General features: G+C 35.8%; 2 protein-coding genes across 13 annotated transcripts in view; one reads left to right on the forward strand and one right to left on the reverse strand.

Annotated features, from left to right (window-relative positions):
* TM4SF20 (transmembrane 4 L six family member 20) overlaps positions 1 to 5,057 on the forward strand; it is a 10,660-nt gene extending 5,603 nt beyond the window's left edge. Inside the window, exons 2-4 of the mRNA XM_008567332.1 lie at positions 1,056 to 1,121; positions 2,938 to 3,089; positions 4,811 to 5,057. Coding sequence (XP_008565554.1) covers positions 1,056 to 1,121; positions 2,938 to 3,089; positions 4,811 to 5,057 — 465 coding nt within the window. The remainder of the gene's footprint in view (positions 1 to 1,055; positions 1,122 to 2,937; positions 3,090 to 4,810) is intronic.
* MFF (mitochondrial fission factor) overlaps positions 4,951 to 21,177 on the reverse strand; it is a 36,041-nt gene continuing 19,814 nt past the window's right edge. For 3 of the 12 annotated variants that reach the window (XM_008567323.1, XM_008567322.1, XM_008567319.1), the window contains 5 exons: positions 19,805 to 19,963; positions 16,209 to 16,241; positions 14,638 to 14,694; positions 11,720 to 11,804; positions 9,299 to 10,400 (listed from right to left, as the gene is read on the reverse strand). In XM_008567323.1, coding sequence (XP_008565545.1) covers positions 10,269 to 10,400; positions 11,720 to 11,804; positions 14,638 to 14,694; positions 16,209 to 16,241; positions 19,805 to 19,963 — 466 coding nt within the window. In that variant the 3' untranslated portion in view covers positions 9,299 to 10,268. Of the gene's footprint in view, positions 5,032 to 9,298; positions 10,401 to 11,719; positions 11,805 to 14,637; positions 14,695 to 16,208; positions 16,242 to 19,804; positions 19,964 to 21,177 lie in introns of those variants that run through there. The other 9 variants (XM_008567326.1, XM_008567321.1, XM_008567324.1 and 6 more) reach the window with 5 other exon arrangements.

Genomic DNA, 21,177 nt, shown 5'->3' on the forward strand with positions numbered 1-21,177 from the left:
AAAAAAAAAATTTTTTTAAAAAAAAAACAAAAAAAAAAAAAAAAAAGTGGGGATAGTAACAGCACCTACCTCACAGAATTGTTATAAGGATGGAATGAGCTACAGCAGGTAAAGCAACAGCAGTGCCTGGCATGCAGTTAGAGCTCAATAAAACGTTACAAAATGAGAGCAGAAGTAGAGAGTGAGCTAGTCATGGGCAGCTGTACTGAGATGGCAAAAAAACCTTATGGCTAAAATTTCTCAAGTGGAAGGAAGTAATTTACTTCCCACCCTTCAATGATACAAAACTCCTTCCAGTAAGAATTTCTAGTGATAGCTGCTGACTAGATATAACTAAAAATTGAAACCTAAGTCCCGAGAATACGGTGTCATTTCTTACAGCTTTCCCTAGCAATATGTTTTTCCCTTAATAGAGAATGCAATATATAAAAGATTTCTGGACATCAGTGTAAACTGAGATCATTACATATCATGGATATAGGAGCAGAAAGGAGAATGGGAACCAAAAACAATTTTCAGATCTAAGCTTGGGGAAACTAGCAAGATGATGGTGACTCTGGGAGAAGAAAGTTAGACAAGTGGGAGGGGGTAGGGAGAGAATCTCTTCCCAACTGCCCAGCAAACAAAACCATTCATTTCCTTTCTGGAGGCTTGCCAGACTAATTTATGCAATTTAAAGGAAATTGGGTAAGAGGCTGGAGATTGTAGTAAATGCAACCAATTCTTTCAGAAATATTTCTTATAAAATAAAGCATGTCATCCTAATCTACTCAAAATCCAAGTTTCTCTGCAGATGACTCAGAGTAAACTAAGAATGTAGATGGAAGACTTCACAACTGCAGTCTTGAACCACCCCTGCCCGCCGCCCCACCTTTTAATCTTTATGGTTAAAATTGGAGTCACGAGGGTCACAAGATCCAGGATATTGACAGACTTCCTTTTGTTCTCTTGAGCCTTGATTCCCTATAACTGGTGGTAAGCGGAAGTCAGAGAGTAGTACTACTGTTTCATCTCATAAGTGTAATACTCATCTTTCCTGTTAATGTAATTCCCAGGTCATTCCAGCAACAATGATGTCCTTGGCAGCAAGAAAAAGAGCTTGCTGCAACGACAGAACTGGAGTGAGTATTGAGCAATCGGTTTGGAGGCGGAAGTGCATAAACTGTTATTGACATCTAGGCAAGGCCACTCTGAGTCATCAGCATCTACTGAATCACAGTAGGACTCCACTGGCAGGGCCACAGTCTTAGAAACATGCTATTTAGGATGATTATATGGTAACATGGAAACTCAGGGGTTTTTCCCTCCATAAAAATTTTGTTTGGGAGCTATCCTTCAGTCCTTTCCTCAATTTTCAGTTCACCCATCTAAAGGTTTTCAAAGAGAGGAGATTTAGTCACACAGCCAGAGCTATAAACAATTTCATAATACTCAAATACTTATCAATTTTGGAGTGCATAAAACGCTTATGGAAAAGCATATTCTCAGTTCTCTCGTGCATATGAAAGTCTGGTTTGCTAGGATCAGAATGATAATTGTCCTGGTCCAGTTAAAGGCGATGCCAGTTATTTTTTCAAACATTTAATACTTATCTACTATTATAAAGTTGTAACCAAGTTAAAAGTTAATATTCATTAACCCAAGTGTCACTCTGCTCAGAACATTTTCAAATATGCTACCTCATTTAATTCTCTCAAAACGCTTGAGAAATAGTAAGATCTGTGTTTTATTGACGAAGAAACTGATATTTGGAGAAAGTAAATAATTTGCCAGTGTAGCACAGCTAGTAAGTGGATTTTTATCCAAATCCACCAGACTCCAAAATTCAATCTTTACACTATTGACACGATAAACATTGCTATTTAAGTAACACTGAGAGCTCTCATAATTCTCTAAGGAAAGGGTCAGATCAATAACAAGCAGTCACAGTAAATAAGCCTGGCTGAGCTTGAGGTTTTAAAGCAATAGTTCTCAGTCAGATAGGAACATTACAATCATCTGGGGAGATCTGAAAAGTACTAATGCCTGGGCGGCCCCCAGAGATTCTGCATCAGTATTTTTCAAAAGCACCCAAGGTGATTTGAGTATGTTGTTTTAGAGAACAGGTATTTATATCCACAATAGTTAGAAAAGTTAGTCACTTTTCTTTACGAACTATAATAACTTGGAGTTTGACTTTGCATCACTTCTATATTGTACTCAAAACATTCTTGAGAAATGAATCCCTGCAAAGATATCAAAACACTTAACAGGACCTTCTCTGAAATCTTATTTCCATTAAGAATATATATATATTTCTTCCTGCACATATCCTTTTAAGAAAAATTAATCTTTTCAATGATCACTTTTCTCTCTCCTTTGAGAACACAGCCAGGTGAGAATAACGAAGCCACTTTTCATGCAGGTGTTGGGCTTAACTCACAAAGGCCCAACAGCAAAATGCCCAAATGTCAGTAGTGCTGAGGTTGGGAAGTCCTTGTCTAACACTACAGTGTTGATTGATCATGGCAGGATGCTGGTCGCTTAGAGAATCAGGGCAAAATTCAGATTAAAGGTTGGTGAGCTGAGAGACCAGACATTAAAATGTGGGTGGTTAAGATCTAGTCAAGTTCAAGTAGGAAGTACACAGAACAGGGAGGAAGAACCAGATCTCGGTGGTCAGATGAAATGCACAAGGCTCAGGAATAATATAAAGGTTGAGATTTTTCAGAGACAGTGGCAAGCTCAGCCATCTTTCAGTGAGTGTAATCAAGTGGCAGAGACTTTGCCTTCTGCCTTCTTTTTTAATTCGCGGCTAATCGAACTGTGATCTTAAGATCCAGAACTGTAGGGTGACTGGAGAACGTTAGCAGTTGATTAAAAAAAGACTGCACATGAGCTTGAACAAGACCAAGAACATGTAATAACGTGTGCAAATGGCTTTACTTTATTTTCCAGATGCTTCTTTCATCACTTTTGAACATAATCACAGTCATTGGTGCTGTGTATTGCATGTTAGTATCTATCCAGGCTCTCGCAGAAGGTCCTCTCATTTGTAACACTCAAAGCAACAGTGCAGCCACTTGTGAATTTTCATTGAAAAACTTAACGTAAGTAACCTGATTTCATTGTCTCAGTGTCTTACACAGATGCAGTTAGTTAAGATTACAATAGTGTGGTGCTGAAACAATGCCATGTTTTTCTTTGATGCAACTACTGGAGCAAACAGATTCTTAGGGATTTAGCACATTAAATCCCAATTGGCACAATCTTACTTAGAAACGTAGCGATCACTATACTCAGGATGCTCTGAATATGATCTTACCTAAAAGGACTAGCTGATCTCAGATGGGTTATGCTTGTATTTTAAAAATCTATGGCTACATATGTGTATGTCTATGTGTACAGAAAACTTCTGGAAGTATACACCAGAAACTTAAACTTCCATCCTGGGAGAACGGTAATGGGGGACACCCTGGGAGAGCGAAGGCAACATTTACTTTCTACACTTCGGAACTAATGAAATCTGTAAACCATGAGTATATATTACCTTTATTAATTTAAAAAATTTAATAAAAACACAGTAAATAAAAAATAAACCCTTACCTGTAGGCCCTAAAAGAAACAAAGCAGCCAATGAACTCATGCAGACATAGTATAATATTGTACGCACGGGAATGAATCAAAATTTAAGTCACGTAATAAATAATACCGAAGAGTTACTATAAATGGCTCGTTTCAGTCTTTTAAGATGGTCCTGTGCCTGAATCTAGTCACAATTTGTAAAAACTGGAAGAAATGAAAAATCTAATTCATTAGCTATCTGCATAGGCTACTCAGTTTGGAAAATAACTAGAATCTATTTTTGTAGTTAAATGAAAAAAAAATGTTTCCCTCCTTTTCCCCTTACCTTGTTACACTAAAAAAGACTCTCAAACTTTGCATAATTGTGGTGAATGAAAACCCAAAGAAATTTCCCTTACTAATAGATTTTAAGATTAGAGATTTCAACCACAGATGCTAAACACATTCAGTCCTCTGGGAATGGCAGCAGTTCACCATGTACCAGGCACCAGGCTCAGCTCTGCAGGTAACAGCACTCGGCATTCCCAGTCTAGTTGGGGAGATGGGCTAATCTAGTAAACAGTTACAATAGAGTGACACTATGCTTGCTGCAAATTTCACAAAGTAGACTTAATAACGTGCTGAAAACAGTAGTATTTTCCTAGGTCGGATGTCAGTTGTTGGTATTCAGAAACACAAACTCCCTAAGAACACTGTCTTACTGCGTAATAAACCCAAGAAAAAGCATCTTGAGACAGACGTGTTAGGGCTAAAAGTTTCTCATTTTCCACAGCCCTGTTAGAACAGGCAGAAGTCACTTGTATTTAAAATGTCTTGTGAATAAAAACCGTACTTCTGGTTTAAGAGCAGAAGCAACACTGCAGTTCTGCACTAAAAACTGAGCTCCTTTGTTTGCTTAAATCTTTAGCAAGTAGAAGACTGCCTTCAAAAATAGGTTGAACCAAGTGAAACTGTGGATGTTTGACCATTTCAGACACAGAAAAACAGCAATTTCATATCGTTCAACCTAAGAGTAGGTGTACTATAGAAACGCTTCTTGAATGACAGGATACACAATGAATAAAAGTTTTATAAACTACTAGCGTATATGGAAACACGCTCAAAACCCTGATCTTACGTATAGTTTCTAGGCACTGTATTTCAAAAGTGCATTGTTTGACTATATTTATTCTGAGCACAACGCTACATTCCTTTGATGGTCAGTGATATTTCTTAATATCTTATTTGTATCACTTCTTTTTTTCAGTCACATTCATCCAGAATCCTTCGATCTGCAGTGGTTCTTCAGTGACTCTTGTCTATCTCCTACTGGTTTCAATAACTCCACCATTAACTTCAGTTCTGAAGAAACCCATAGGATAATCCACTTCTCAGTATTTTTAGGTCTACTGCTTATTGGAATTCTTGAGCTGCTGTTTGGGTTCAGTCAGATACTCATTGGTTTCCTTGGCTGTCTGTGTGGAGTTTCTAAGCGAAGAAGTCAAATTGTGTAGTTAAATGGAAGTATTAGTAGTTTGAATTATTTGAGAATTACATTTAAAATACACTCTTTTAGAAGTTCAATAATAAAGCGTTATTTAGAAAGCTATATCAGTCATTTTAATCCAAAAAGTTTTTAAAGTCATCTTCGAGGTGATTAAAAAAAAATTACCTTTTACATATAATGCATGTTGTAAATGCATCACATGCTTTCACATGGAAAGGAAAAATCATTAGTGGCCGACTGTGGGGAGAAGTGGAAAGACGCTTTCCATTTGTTTTTTATTTTTCTGTTCTTCTGTGCTATTAGAAGTTTCTGACTCTATATTCTTGTGTGGAGAGAGAGAGATGGAAAGGGAGAAGGGGAGCAGGAGGGAGGGAGGATGACAAGGAACAGAAGTCATCGGGAAGTGAAAGTACGGGACGATTGCATTGTATTTTGTTATATTTTAAAGAGGATAAATATATAACGTGAATGTAATCAAGTCTTTAAATCTAATTCCCAGCTTGCAAGGGGAAGAAACAGACAACTCCAAAAGGTGGACAGTAAACAGAATAGCCTCTTTTCAACAAGAGAATATCAAAGGAAAAGAAAAAAGGTGGGCTGGATTGAGGGAACTGTTCTAGATTAAGAGAACAAAGAGATGTGTTTCTACTAAATGCATTATGTGGACCTTGTTAGGGATAATTGGAGGAAACATGTACAAGAATTGGGTTAGATGATATTAATGAATTGTTAATTTTGTAAGTCTGATAGTGGTTTTATGGTTATTTAAGAAAATGTACTTTTTTTTTTTTAGAAATGTGTATTTCTATGTTCGGGGGAAAATGTCATGTTTTTAAAATACTTTGTCCGAAAAAATGAAGCAATGGAAAAATATGCATTGTTACAGGTGCATGGTAATTCATTACACTCTTCTATTTTCCTATGTTTACATTTTTCATAATAATAATTAAAAGACAATACAAAAAAAAATCAGTCTTTCAAAAGCTGGTTTCTATATATGCCAATCTTTAAAAGATAGGTTAACAAGTGTATTTACCATATTAAAATTATGTAAAACAGACAAAACTAAAAATCTACAATTTCTGAATGCTATCATTCCTGCATTTTATTTCAACTGCTTTTTAAATGTTCACTGGGCTTTATGTTCTACAAATAATTCACAGTATCTACATCACAGCTGCCCAGATAGATTAGTAACATCCAAAATTTATAAGCTTTTTTTTTCTGAATCCATTCGCTATATAAGGACATTCTGCCTATACCCCTACCATACTTATTTATCCTTAAGGCCTACCTTAAATATCTCCTACTTGGGGAAGTCTTCCCAGTGTGCATGGTTCCAATAAACTAAGTTAGCACTTACCCAAGCCACTATTATCATACCCGTCACAATGTAACATGTTTTTATCTCGACTGTCACTACAGAACTTCAGAGAACAGGGACCATGTCCTTATCCATTTGGTCCTCGGCCCTTCCCAACTCCAGGTCCTTAGCAAGGCCTCTCCTCTCCCCACACCCAGCCCCAACCTCCTACCCCTGCCTTTTCTCTGGCTGAGTCCTCTTTATCCTTCAGATTTCAGCACAACTACCACTTTTTCTGAGAGGCTGTCCCCAACCACCTAATGAGAAGTGGGTTCACTCTCTCCTTTAGCATGCATTTACAGCATTTACCACAATGGCAATCTCATTTTCATATGTGCTTGCTTCTTAAATTTCACTGTTCCCCATAAGACCACAAGCTCCACGGGTACAGAGACATGTTTCTTTTATTCACTCCTGGTACAATCAGCACCTAGCAAAGTACCTGATACAAAGAAGGGCCATCATAAGTATTTGGTTGAATGAACCAATAAATGCTATCTTCAGTGCCCAGCTTTTAGTGGAGACTCAAGGTTTATTAAATGAGTGTTAAACTGCTATTAGCCATGAAATTAAAACGCAGGTAAAATAAATGACAGCTCACTGTACTTGAGTGAAGAATACAAGGGTCAGTGATATAGTGCTTAAAATGTTCTCATCACCCTGCAAATGGGAGAGAAATGACTCCAGTTCTCAAGAGGGTCAGAAGAGACAGAGACTTAAGTCTCCCTTTTCAGGAGGCAAAAGAAAGGATGGTTGGCAGTAGCACAATCAGCTGAAATAGCTGCTAAGTTATTCATTCACTATTTTATGAAACTGCTGCCATGGATTAAATGTCTAAAGCCTATGGGCCACCTATGGTTAGTGTCTTTTGGGGGCATGCCATCTCTGATGAGGTACCTAAACTTGCAAATCCATGTCTGCACACATATGAGCCTGTACCCACCCCCCAATGCACTTTCACTCTCAAACCCCAAGTCAATCTCATTTTGGAATCTACACTTTTATTTTTTACTTATCTGCCGTCTAAAACTCTCATCTCCCCATCCTTTAGCACATATCTCGTCCTTTTCTATAATAAAATTGATTTTATAATTCTCTAACTCTTTAATAAAGCTTTAACACCCCCCGCCCCCCCCCAATAATATGTCAACTCCTTAAGAGCAGGGCCTATGGCATATCTTCTGTAACTGCTTAGTTCTTAGGTTGGTATGGTATGTGCACAAAGAAGTCTCTACTTATTGAGATGATAATACCTTATAAGCAAAAGAACACTTATGACTAATTAAACATTTCTGAACTTGAAGCCCAGAAAAACGATTCAATTCAATGTCAGATACAGTTAAGAAACTGGAAAACAGACATTCATGCAGGAAAGGAAGGAAAGCTCTTTTGAAAATACACTACTTTCACAAAATTATCCCTTGAAATGTAAACGACCTGCAAATGTTCCGACAAGTATTCCTAGAAGTGGATATCCAGAATCTTTTTCTTCATTCTCTTGTTAAAATCCTATACAATCATCCCTCGGTGTCCACGGATCATTGGTTCCAGGACCTCCAATGGATCCAAAATGTATGGATGGTGAAGTCCCTTACATAAAATGGGGTAGTATTTGCATATAACATATACAGATCCTCCCGTATACTTTGAATCATCTCTAGATTACTTATAACACCTGATACACTATAAATGCTATGTAAGTAGTTGTTACACTGTATTGTTTAGGGAATAATGACAAGAAAAATACGACTGCACATATTCCGTGCAGACACAATCTCTCCCCCCTGAATGTTTTCAATCCCCAGTTGGTTGAACCCATGGATGCGGAACCTGAGGATAAGGAGGGCTAACCGTATATATCTACAAGGTTCAGCTCAAATATCTCTTAGAGGTATTTCCTGATTAACCTAACCAAGAATGAATTTGTTCCTCTCAACTCTGAAATGCTTCTTTACACTGATTAACAACTTAGGGGCAGCGGACTGGTGTAACAGAGAGAGCCTGGCTTTGGAGTTAAAGATATTCAAGCTCTTCTACTTCCAGATACGTGACAAGGTCAAGAAAGGCATGTTTCTTTGTTGTCCCCTTTTGCACAGTAAATAGATTTCTCACTCATCCTTCCACTGAAGAAGTAGTTTTGGGGGCTCCCAGCTTCATTCATCCTCTGCCCTTTGCACAACCATTCCGGTGTTTGGTAAAAATCATAAGGGAGAATGAGAGCTTTTGCACTTATCTCCCCAAATTCCTACTTTTATTTCATTTTTGGCCTTTGTGGAATCCTTTTCATGCCTGTTTAGCAAAAGAGGTGATACTTTTATCCATAATTTTGTTTTTGTGGTTTCGACTGGGAGGATTGCTCACAGAAACAACCTTGTGGTATATACTTCACAAAGTACTACAGAAAGTACATGGAAAAATAGAATTAAAAGGTAATATGAATCCATGAACTTTTGGAAGCACCCTTGTGTATGAAGCTAGAATTAATATAATTGCACCATTAGGATATTACCAAAAGTCAGAACACTTCCACAGACACACAAAAAAAACATTGTCATCAAACTCATGATAAACCTAAGTACAGAGAAGAATCTTCCTCCTAATATTTTTTTTGGAGGAATGATGGAGAAGCAAGAACAGAAACATCCAATCTACCTATATCTAAGGAATTTCCCTCAATTGCCTTTCCTAAACTTCACTGCCTTGGTAGAAAGACACTAAGATGTGTGGAGAATATCGCACCTCACTGATTTCTACCTGTTTCTAAACCAAAAAAGGGAAAATGAAAATTTTGAGAACTGAAGGTGCCCAGGACTTGGTTTCATTGGTATGTTTAATTCTCACGAGTTAGTACAATAGCAAGTAAGTACCACAATGGAAAAAGCATACACAACTCAAGGTATTTTAATCTGATACTGCAAATAGAAAACCACCTACAACGCAACCAACGCCCACTCCTACCAGGGTGAAGATCTGAAAGAAAGCAAAGTAGGCTCTTGCTACCTGCTCGGTCGACTGCGTTACTTGCTCCTGAGATGAGAAGACTCACATACGGTAACATAATACAGAATTTAGCTCACAGAGCAGTATGAGGAAATAAAATCTTTCCAAAGACAAATATTGCTTTAGTTGACAGTTTATTAAATACACTACACTGGTACCTTATTCTGTAGTTTTTGAAATTATTCACACATGGATTCAGTAAAAACGTACTTTATAGAAAACCGTCTGCAAAACTAAAATGAAAATAAGAACGCACATATTGCACACATATTAGATAAGCTGCTGAAATGTTAGGAATTATTTTAATTTAATCTGTACAGGTGCTTAATGAAGGTGATCATAAAATATTAGGTGGCTTGATTTTCTTAAATCTGGCACCAGACCATGACTTCAAAAGTGTTAATGTTGAAATGCAGATGCAAAAATGTCTATTAACAAAACTGCTTAATCTAACTGTTTGAGAAACAGGACAAAATATTGTTTTTCTTTTAGAGATACTTTTCTAAATCCATTCTCTATGCACTCTCTCTCTCATTCAGAGAATTAGTTGTGCAGACCGATGAGGCAAAAAATCAATTCTTTTTAGAAAACAAACTAGAGCCTATTTACAAAACATGCAAAGAGAATTTTAAGTAGGTGTTACTGCAGAACTGGTTAAAAGTGAATACAGCTGAGTGACAGAAAGTACTTTTACTTCTACAAACATAGGTCCTTCCCCCCTACTTTCTGGAAGAAATACATTTTTAGGGCATGGACTATAAAATGGCATACAATGCAAAGACAGAAACAAAGAAGTTTTCAAATCTTTTATATTTCCAGCTGTTGAGCCAGTATTTTTGAGAGCTGAGGTTACCTCTAGCGGCGAAACCAGAGCCAGCTATTAAGCAGCCAGAATGCTACAGTAATTGAATACATGACCATTTCTCTTTTAGCACGTTCTTTGTTCTCCTCTTCTAGAAGCTGTAGACGCCTATTTAGTTTGATTATCTAAGTGAAAAACAAACAAACAAAAATACAAAATAGAAGGTTTAATACATAGAGCAATCAGGTTCTTATAAAGCAGTATAACAACTTGTCAAAAAAATTATTACAAACATGGGAAGCTTCATTTGGAGCAAAATAAACTAATACAACTACATATAGAAAAAATGTTACTCATGACACTTCCAATTCACTCAAATACCCATCCCCCATTCCTTTCTCCAAATTTCTAAGTTAGAGTATATTTCCTTCCTTACTTTACCAGATTGTGAGATGAAGAAACCATTGCGTCAGAAACTTTTCTACCAAAATATTTCTATTCTTCTCTACCAGAATATTGCTAGCCTTTTCTACTGTTTTACCATATTGCTATTCTGGTAGAAAAGACTAAGTATACATTTAGGTAGGCTTACCACAGCAGAAAGAATAAGGGACTCCTGTCCCTTTCTGTGCCTCTTCTATAAGCTTCTTGTCATTCAGCCTCAGCTGTTCATCTTTAACCTGTTATAACTACCTTCTCTGTTCACCTCTGTGAGTCACCGCGAGGGTCCTATAAAACAACCTATAGTAGTGGGCCCCATGACATGCTGCCCAGACCCCTCAGCTCTGAAAGGCTGCTAGAAATGTTGCTGGTTGACAGCACCATCCTTGGCTGTTGGTCCTCACTGCAAATAACCCTGGGCTGAACAACTGCCTTGCCTAACCTCATGCTCCCCTATTGATCTCTACTTAAAAATACTTCATTTCATCCAATTTCCCTCTACATCTATTTGGTATAGACACAATGAGGACAGCAAATATGCCATCCCCACACGTGTGTACGTTTGTTTGATTCTAGAGGTTGTAGGGGTACATATTAAAACTAGGCATATGTAACTGCAGTTCCAAGATAGGATTTATTACAGAGTACAAGACATGTGTATATAAAGACACTGTGCAAACTGAAAGCACTGGCTTCCAAAACAGAGCTAATTAAACAAAGTAGCAGAAGTCCCCAAAGTGATTATTCCACATTTCAAATGCCTTGAACAAGCAATTTGTCTGTACTGGTTTGCTAAAATGTCAAGATTTTTTGTTATTGGCCAGAATTACATCAATCCATCTTGGTAATACTGTTTTATGCTGATCAAAACATGTAAATGGTGGCTTTATATAACTTTAATCAAAATGGGTAAACCGATTATGTTTTACTAAATAGTTTCATAGATAAAATGTCAATTCATGGGTTCCACTGGAGAAAAACATGATAAAGTGTTGGGAATTATCACTTTAAAATATTATATGACTATAACTTGGGATTATATCTTATTTGGTACATTAACTACCTGTCGTCTTAATGAAGCTGCATCTACAACAGTCATGTCATCTGATGTTCCTTCAATTGCTGCATCTATATTTGAAATGCCATACCTAGCAGAAAAGAAATAAAAAATAGGTTAATATTAAAATAGAAATAAGAGTAGCTGGCAAACCATGTGATGCATGTGTTGTATAATGCTCTAAGAAACATTCAAACGACTGGTATTGAACAATATGAATTACTGAAATATTTTTACCACCTGAATTACTAACAAAGGAAAGAAAAAAGCTTAAGATGACAAATATCTACAATACTGGGAAAATGTACTGAAACTTTGAGAGATGAGAAGAAACCCTACCTCAAGATACAAGCAGAAAATTTTCAAGCCAGAGGGACTAGCAATGCTAAAAAGAATCCCTGGCTGAAAAGGTTTGAGAGCTACTGCTCTAGGATATTAACCTACAATTCTTACACAAACTTATGTCCATATACAGTTCCAAAGGCAGACACTCATTGGCAGAGAACGCAAAGCAGACTAAGTCTAATTGAAAAAAAAAAAAAATCAATCATTTTTTATTTCTCCTCCTCTTCTCACCGCCTCTTCTCTTGCCATTTCTACTCTTATTTCCAATCACTTACTCTCTATTGTGTTCTCCCATAGAAGCAATAATAAAACCTCCTGAATACGTCTTGCTACTACATTTAGATCCAGAATTATTCCATAATAATAGTGTATAAAACAATAACACAAGAAGACCACTAAGACAAAATCCAGGGAAAGCACATTAAAAAGTACTTTTTGTTCAAATGCAGTTACTTCTGAAAGGACACTGATTTTTAAATGAATGACAATAAATTTCTGAAAAACAAATACACACAAATGCCACTTCTTCCCTTTACTTAGACTTCCACAATTTAAAATTTAACAGCTCTATTGAGATATAATTTATATATAATTCATTTCACATGCATATCTATTTTATATCGTATATGGTTATTTCAGTAAAATGACATAGTAACTTTTCTGAATGAGCAGGATATAATTTAATTAAAAGTTACTCCTATGTAAACTACAGAGTTGGCATATAATATTCCCAGCAAGTCCCCATTACAAAAAGCACATTACCACACAAAAGGATATGAAGTGGAATTATATTTTTCATCCAGACATGTTAAAGACAAGTCCATTCAGAAAATCCTTGTGTTCCAAATGTTGTTGAAAATAATCCAAAAACACTTTAACATAGTATGTAAAACAGAATTTAAATAAAAGATGGTATATACTGACTATAATCTACAACTATCTCTAAATGTTCCTTTTACAGCTAAAGTAACTTGCTTTCCCATTAACTGTCCCTTTCTTCATGGGAACAGAGTAAATATCCCGGAATACTGGAAAGTTAGAGAAGTGAACTTCTTAGCATATGCTAGAACTATCGGTTTACAAACATCTGAGTTAATTATTCTTTTGAACATTAAAACACAATTATTAAATGATTAGTGGAAAAAATAAGGGTTGAAGATTGTTCTTTGCTACATTTCATCCTCAGCATAAAACTCTATTTTCCTGAGGTCGCATATGAAATAAATGACTGGGAGGGAAAAATCAAACATTAGAAGCAATTGCCTCACAGGTAAAGGGACGTGGACTGAACACAGACAATGAAATGTAGATAATAGAGATTACTCAAAATTTACATCTTAAATTTAACTAGGGTTTTAGAAAACTGTAAAGGAAACTTTAACTTGCAAAGAAATAAGGATATAGCAAAAAGACTTTACCTATATAATTCAATTTAAAACAAAAACAAATATTACTTTACAATGTGTTTTAAACCAAAACCTGTATTTACCAGAACTAAAAAGTCTATAAGAAATGCTACGTCAGACTATTGGCTGAAAATGCTTTCGCAGAAAGATAAAAGGATCACAAACTTAACAGAAAAATACAAGAGAAAACTACAACGAATTGAATTAAGATTCTAAAAAGAAACGAGTCATCAGAGTGGTCAGGGACCACCAATGGCACCCTTTTAAATTTCTCCATCACGAATTCAGTGTTAATGAAAAACTCACGTTTTCCCTTTTCTCTTGCTTAAATGATAAGTGGCAGTTTGTTTTCATCATAGAAATAATGCTGCCAGGCTTAAATTTACTGCTACTGATAATATATTTCTGCTTAAATAAACAAATTTGGCTCTGAAAAAATTACAGCAATAAGCACTTGTGAATACCAACCACTTTCACTTTTGTTTTTCCAGAAGATGGGAAAACTAAATGGGGATTTTGACACTTTTGAGAACCTTAAGTGTTCGCATGTGCCATTCTACCTGCGTGACAGGGAGAGATCATTACTCAGGCTAAGTGATTCTGAAAGTGTGGAAAGGGCGAAAATAACAGAGGAAGGTTTAAATCAACAGATGATAAAAACACTTAAAACTAAATTCTCTTTCTAAATGTTCAATTTCCTGAACAGTCCTGTTGTCAATGCTGATTTCTCCCAATTTAAGATGATGCCTTACAGACAGGTTTATCTACACACTGAAAGTGACGTTACAGATAACTAACAACTAAAAAAGAAATGCTGGACAGAGAACCTAGGCAACAATTAAAACAATGTACAAAATACATGATTTAAGATTATTTTTTCTGTGTTTTAGCATGTTCTCCCATAAGCTATTAAAACGGTATCTAAATAAAATGTCTCAGATGTCACATCATACCATATCATAATTATTAAACGTTTTCCCTCATACTCTAGTGGTCAAATGTCATGACTAATCGGACTCATTGTTCTTAGAGAAGAGCAGGATGTACTCATCAAGAAAAGCTGTAGAAGCTCCAGCTATAACATAGAGGCATGGCTACTACATGCATTACGTCCCGCAAAACACAAATTCCGTCAACCATTTACCCTGGTAATTATAAAGACTCAAAATTTACCTGACGTCATGATGAGGATTAGAAGTGGCGGCAGCAGACCCACCACGCAACACAGGTCTAAGGCAGGTTTTTGCGGGAGAAGGCACAAGACAGAGTCAGGAAACAGAGAAGTAATAAAATAAAAGCAAAAACAAGACAAATAAATGTCAAATAGGATTATATTGTATGTTATGATACAATATAATATCTCTCAAATACTTTAAAGTCTTTGTTTCATATGTCTTGCATTTCATGATTCTCATAAATTTAACAGTCTACAATTGATTAAAGAAACAAGGGGAATCTATATGGATGTGACAAAATAGCACCAACATATAAAATAACTCTTTTTGGTGCTTATACTTTATGGAATTCAAGACAGAGAACAATTCTGTTTAAAAAGTGTAATTCCTCTTTTCTAGTTGGAAAAAAAATCACTAGCAACTTTTAAAGCATGTCAAGAACCAGTTAGTAGCACCTGCATGATCATGGTTGCTCATCCGATAGCAACAGCTCTATCTCAAAAACTATAAATTTCAAGAAACTCCCATTTCCCACAATTCCTTCCCTCCCACCTTATTAATTCTGATTAGTGCCTGATGTATCAATGTAGCAGTGTCTCATTGAAACCCTCAGCTCTCCAGAGCAGAAATACAAGTGTCAGTTCTGGAGCTGAAACATCAGGGGACAGGCTATAGTGCATTACAGGAAGTGCAATCAAATATGTAAGTGAGTCTGATCTTGAGACAACCAGGAGTGACACACAGGGCTGCTCAACATGAAGATTAAGGTGCACTGGAAAACTTTGTGGGGATTTTCACTCATTCTCAAATTCAGTACATGCAATTTTTCTACCTAGATAAGCAGTATCCTTTCTAATAAATTTTATGTTTTAAAATCGAAAAACAAAAGCTCTATGTGTACACTGGCCAATTCTCGCCCAAATAATAACCAATATGTCCATATGAGGATTTTAGAAATTATTAAATCCTATTTTGCATGTCTTATTCTCTAAGTATCTGATCAGGTTTGCCTAAATATTTGTATCAAGGCTATATGTAATTACAGCAAATGTTTAAAACCAAATGCACTGATTTTTTTCCTGTAAATTGACACAGTTGTAGAATTTTAACTACAGTACAAGTCACTATTTTCTGACAAGCCAATATACACAGTTTTAATATACAGAGTTTTAATATTTAGCTTCTACGTGTCCTAAAGGTGCTACCTGTGTTTGAAGAAATTTCTGGAGCCTAGAGGATAGAAGATTCAGAAACTTTTGGGGAAGTCATGTTTGACTTTTATTTGGGGGGCTAAGGAACACTGAGAAATCACATATGTTTGAGAAAGGGTTTAAACTCATCCCATCCTACTAACATATTTACTCTGTGGTATTAGGAAACTGTTACCTAACTACAATCTTAAATTACACTAACATGGGAATGGTTAACTAAATGAAGCCACTGCTGTGTGCTTCCTGAAATCTTTTTTAAAACGCATACTGATACGTTCAAATAAATCTGCCATATTCGACATATTCCACCACAGAGATTTCCCTTTTATAATGCAGAGCCAGAAAATAATACAGTTACCTTTCACAACGTATTTCATTTTGTCTTCTCACACTGGCAATTGACACATATAATATAAAATAAATCAGACAGGTATTTGACAAAGTTAGAAACTTCATTCAAGTACCACTTTCTACCATAAGTATGATTTAGTACATAAAAGAAATCTTTTCAACAGTATGTTTTGCAATTAGAGTAGCAAAAGGGAAGGTAATCCAAGGCTATCAAGTTCCAGTATTAACTTGTACATTGACATTTTTGAGTATTATATCGTCTGACTTAAAAGAATATGTGTTTTTTTGATATAAAAATGTTAACTGCTGCAATAAATAAACAGTTTGATTGCGGGACCAGGAATCACACATTTTTTAAGAAAGCAAAATTACAAATAACAAACATTGCATCAACTGAAACTTTGAATTTCTAAGTCTTCCAAGTTATGTATTTATAAGGATTCTTGCCAAAAATATAAATTATCCAAACATTCGTTTCCTATTCTATTCTCTCAAAGCTAGTACACTCAGGTAAGGAAAAACTATAAAAATAATCAAGCTCCTCCTAAAAATAAAACTTAAGTATGACTCATCTATCAATACTTAAATAATGTTCTTGCACAGAAACTAAGTTTCTTTTTAAAAAATTAATATTTTACATTGGAAAATGAGATATATAGATCTAACAGATGTAGGAAGAGATGGGCATTTCCTAACCAGCAGATGATCAAATCGTAACAGCATTTTAAATCCCGCTGCCACTGAGTAAAGAACACACCTGATGCTTGTCCCAGGTATTTTGGTAAATTTTAAATCTATCAATTTTCCAAATGTACAGAACTGACCTGTGTAAATAAACTTTCTAAATTGTACCTAGGATTTAACTTGGCTTTCATGTTGAGTTTGTTTTAGATCATCTAAGTTCTTGTAAGAAAAACAAAATGTAGTACATAAATCTTTTGACAGTGCCCCTTGAAGTATAAACTAACAATAGTTCTTATGTCAAGCAACTGTGAATCTCCATCATTTTATAACGATAAACCAGACAGAAAGCTTTTTGTCTTTCTGCGTAATAGTTCTCCCTTAAATTAATTACACCTACTGCAATGGCATAAGACGAAAGACCACATATTGGATTAGCATAACAGCAAAGAGTAATAAAGTAAAGGAAAATATAATGTACAGAGCAAGGAACATAAAAGCACCTAAAATTTCATAAGCCATATTATTTTCTAATCATGCAAGTAACATTATCCAAATTTCACATTCCTATTTTTTATGTCTGAAAAGTCATGTTAGATATTTCTCATTATAGAAATAAAAACTGATTTGGCACTTAAAATTCTGATAAAAACTTGCTCAACATTTAGATCATAAGAGATTTGAATACAACCTAAAGAAACTCTTTTAATAACCCTCCAGGCTCAAAGGTAACAAGTAATGGCATACATCAAGGAGTAAAGTATTATTAACTCCTTTATGAATTTAAAAAATGTTATTTAAGTAAGAAAATTTCCTTCCCAGAAAAGGGATTTTAAAAGTTACCAATTATTACAATGTAAAAAAAAAATTTGACTTCAAAAAAGTTTTTCATAACAGAAGACTACAAAGTAAAGTTTACATTAGTAAGATTTCTGATTTTGTATGCCTGAACTTGAGGCAAAATTTTTTTCACCATAGAGGAAAAAAACCCTCATTTTTGTAAGTTCTGTATCACTGAACTGCCTATATGTTGCTGGGGAGGGGTGGAACAAATAATTTGAATGTACTGGGACTTTGTCATCTAGCTATTATTTAATCTACACAGGATTTAGAAATATCGCTTTCAGGTATTTTCACTATGATCGATTTGACGTAATATCAAATATTACATCAAATAATAATCTGACCCAATAATCGGCCTCTTCTAAGAAACTGGTATAATTAAGAAGGTAAAGAGGAGGATACCTGGCACAGAATAAATCTGTTTTAAGGAGGGAGAAGAAAACAGGCCTTTGTAAATATTAGTTTTTAAGTGCCAGATACTCTATATCCAATACATTTTGAAGGAATTCCTACCACACTAAATAAATAATTTAAGGCCATTATCCCCATATCTTAAATAAAAGTGAGGGCGGGGAGGAGATTCTTCACAAGAATCCAGAAAAAAAGCTAGGTATTATCCCTCCCTCTCCCCCCTTTTTACACAGATGAGGAAAACAAGGCCCAGAGAATCAAGGCAGTTTGTTCAAGGCCATCAGGTAGCTATTGAGTGGGTGGATCAAGACTGAATCTGACTGACCCCCTGAATCCATGCTTTTTCTTCTGAACCTAACTGCTCTTAAAGCTTCCAAACATCCCAGGGTGGACTGTGAAGCTTCAAAGAACATAAAAAGGACTTTAAACCCTCGGGGGAAAACAAGCAAATAAAAAACATATATATATACACACACACACACACACACACACACACACACACACACACATAAATACACATGTATATATAACCCCTCCTGCTCCACCCCTGCCCCCCACCAATGCCATGAGCATTCTCTTTAAGTTCTTTTTAGTACAGCTTCAAGTCCTTGGGTCCAAATGCATATCATTACATTGACCCTGGGGAGGCTTAGAAAGACCATGGTTTCAACACTGGTGGCAGCATGAAAAGTGCAACACCTGGGGCCTGTGTGAAGATTAAAAGCACTCAACAAGAAAAAGTTTATTCAGAGCAAGCCAGAAGACATATCAGTTCCTAAGGTAAGAAATAAGGTTTAAGGGAAGGGCCAGCTTAATTTACTGGGAATTCTGCAAAACGTAAAAAGTAACAGTCTAATAAAATGATAATGAAAATTCAAACACTGACTCTCAGAAACCACTAATAAGTGTTCAGAGTTGAAATAAAACTGACTGTACCTTTCCCACACTATGCCAAAAAAGCTCCCTGAATTTCAACCTTTTATTACACTATGTAGTAATAAAACAAGAACAAAAAGTATTTGAAATAAGTGCAAAAAAATTATTTGTATAAACAAGTATAAGTATACTACCAATAATTTTACTTGGAGACATTTCAAAGTGAGATAAGTTGTACTGAAAAATATCAGCATTGTCAAAAAGATAGTAGCACATGGGATTTCCAATACAAGCCTAGAATTCCATAGCTAAGAGGAAAAGAGAACAAAACATCCTGGTAGTTACACTGACATCACCTTCTCAGATCTTCTGTGTTAATCCAGTCATATTAGTATCATAAATGATTAAATCAAAAGACTTACTGAAGAAAACTAGTATGCTGCAGTCCAACATCCCACACTCAATCAAACAGTATCTCTCAGCATATCCCCAAATGGAATCAAGTACTTAGAATAGGTCAGTAAAACCTTTGGAAAAAATCATTACAATTCCTGTGTATAGTTAGTAACTAACCACTCTCTCTAACTGAAGGAAAGCTAATGCAATGTTGTGAAATGTGAATTTTGGACAATAATTTCAAATGAAAGGAAAGCAAAGCAAAGCAAGCTGTTTCAGACCACTGCATCTTAGAAAGAGACTAGAAAGTACAAACATAAAAGACACCACATTCCACTAAATAAGGAGCCAAAAAATATATAACAAAGCTGTCAAGAGTCACTGATGGCTAATCACCTGCGATTTTCATCCAGCACATCCAAGATCTGCTGGTAAGCCCTACGAGTAGAAGACTGGATAAGCGACAAAATGCCACGAGCAGAGGAAAGATTAGCTCCATCTTCAGGTAACATACGGGGAGGACAGACCCGAGCCTGTTGTGGCGATGGTGTCACACTGTTCAGATAAGTGCAGCAAATGAAGAGAAAAACACTCAAGTCAGATTTTTATAAAACTTCAGCTGAACAGTTTTCATTTTAGTTTTCTTGCCCCCTTTTCCCACCCTTCATTCTCCCCTAAGAAAACAGTCAAACCAAAGAAGTTAATAAATATTTTGAATTGTTTTCAAAAACCAGCTACAATGTAGCACTTGTAACTCTGCAACCCTAAACATCCAAATAAACAAACTGAACATGAACGAACTGTGGGGAGGGAAGACAACTGTAAGCAGTGAATATGTCCCTTAGCTTTGGAGAAGCAGCATTCTTTATTTAGTGTATATATTCCAATCCAGTAAAGCAAACCTCTAAGAAACAACACTGCATTCATCTTATGAGTGATCAGAAGAGTAGCACAGAGTTCTGGTATATGGGGGTCAAAGTTTAAACACATGAATCAGAAGTGATTCCATGAAAATGCCAATTCAATAACTTCACAAAGACAATGAAGCAAGCTGAGTTATGATGAGTAAATTACACTAAAGATGAATTAAAGTCTCCAAAAACTGTAACAAAAGCATTTTGATTGTTTAATTATAGTAAAACATACATTCTCTAGCTAAATGACTAAAACATAAAACTATTCCTAATTCTGTGACTACAGTGAAAGAAGGCAAGGAAAGGACACTTCTTAAATTAACAAGACGGCTGATAAACAACCATTGCAGGACCTCTCAGTAACAGTAATCTTAATCATTCTTTCACGTGTGAGCTGAGATGCATAATTTCTTTTGGCTCCAATGCCAGTGCTTCCAGAGAGCTGACCACATTTGAATGAAGCAACTTTTACAGTTGTAACCTAAACTCTTAAGATCCATGTATTTTCAGAAAGTTGTTTAATGTTAGAGCATGATTAGCATTTGGTTTGTCACAATAAAAGGACTATGATACTGGGATGAAGGCTCAACATTTTTAATGTCAGTGCAAAACACATTAGGCTAAACTTCATCCTTGTGTATTATGCCCCAAAGAATAAAAGCAGAGCAGATGGTGAACAAGTGAAAAGAGAAACTCTTTTATTTTGACAGTGTAATATTTTCTAACTTATTTTGTTTGGAAATCACAAAGTAGGTGGTATCATTTTTTTTTTTTTTTTTTTTTTTTTTTTTTTCCGGGTCCGGCAACGGATCGAAACCCCCAGGGTCCCCCCCGTACCGGCCCGGGACCGGCAAC

This window comes from Galeopterus variegatus, unplaced genomic scaffold, assembly GCF_000696425.1.
Source record: "Galeopterus variegatus unplaced genomic scaffold, G_variegatus-3.0.2 Scaffold310, whole genome shotgun sequence".
In the NCBI taxonomy this organism is placed as follows: Eukaryota; Metazoa; Chordata; class Mammalia; order Dermoptera; family Cynocephalidae; genus Galeopterus; species Galeopterus variegatus.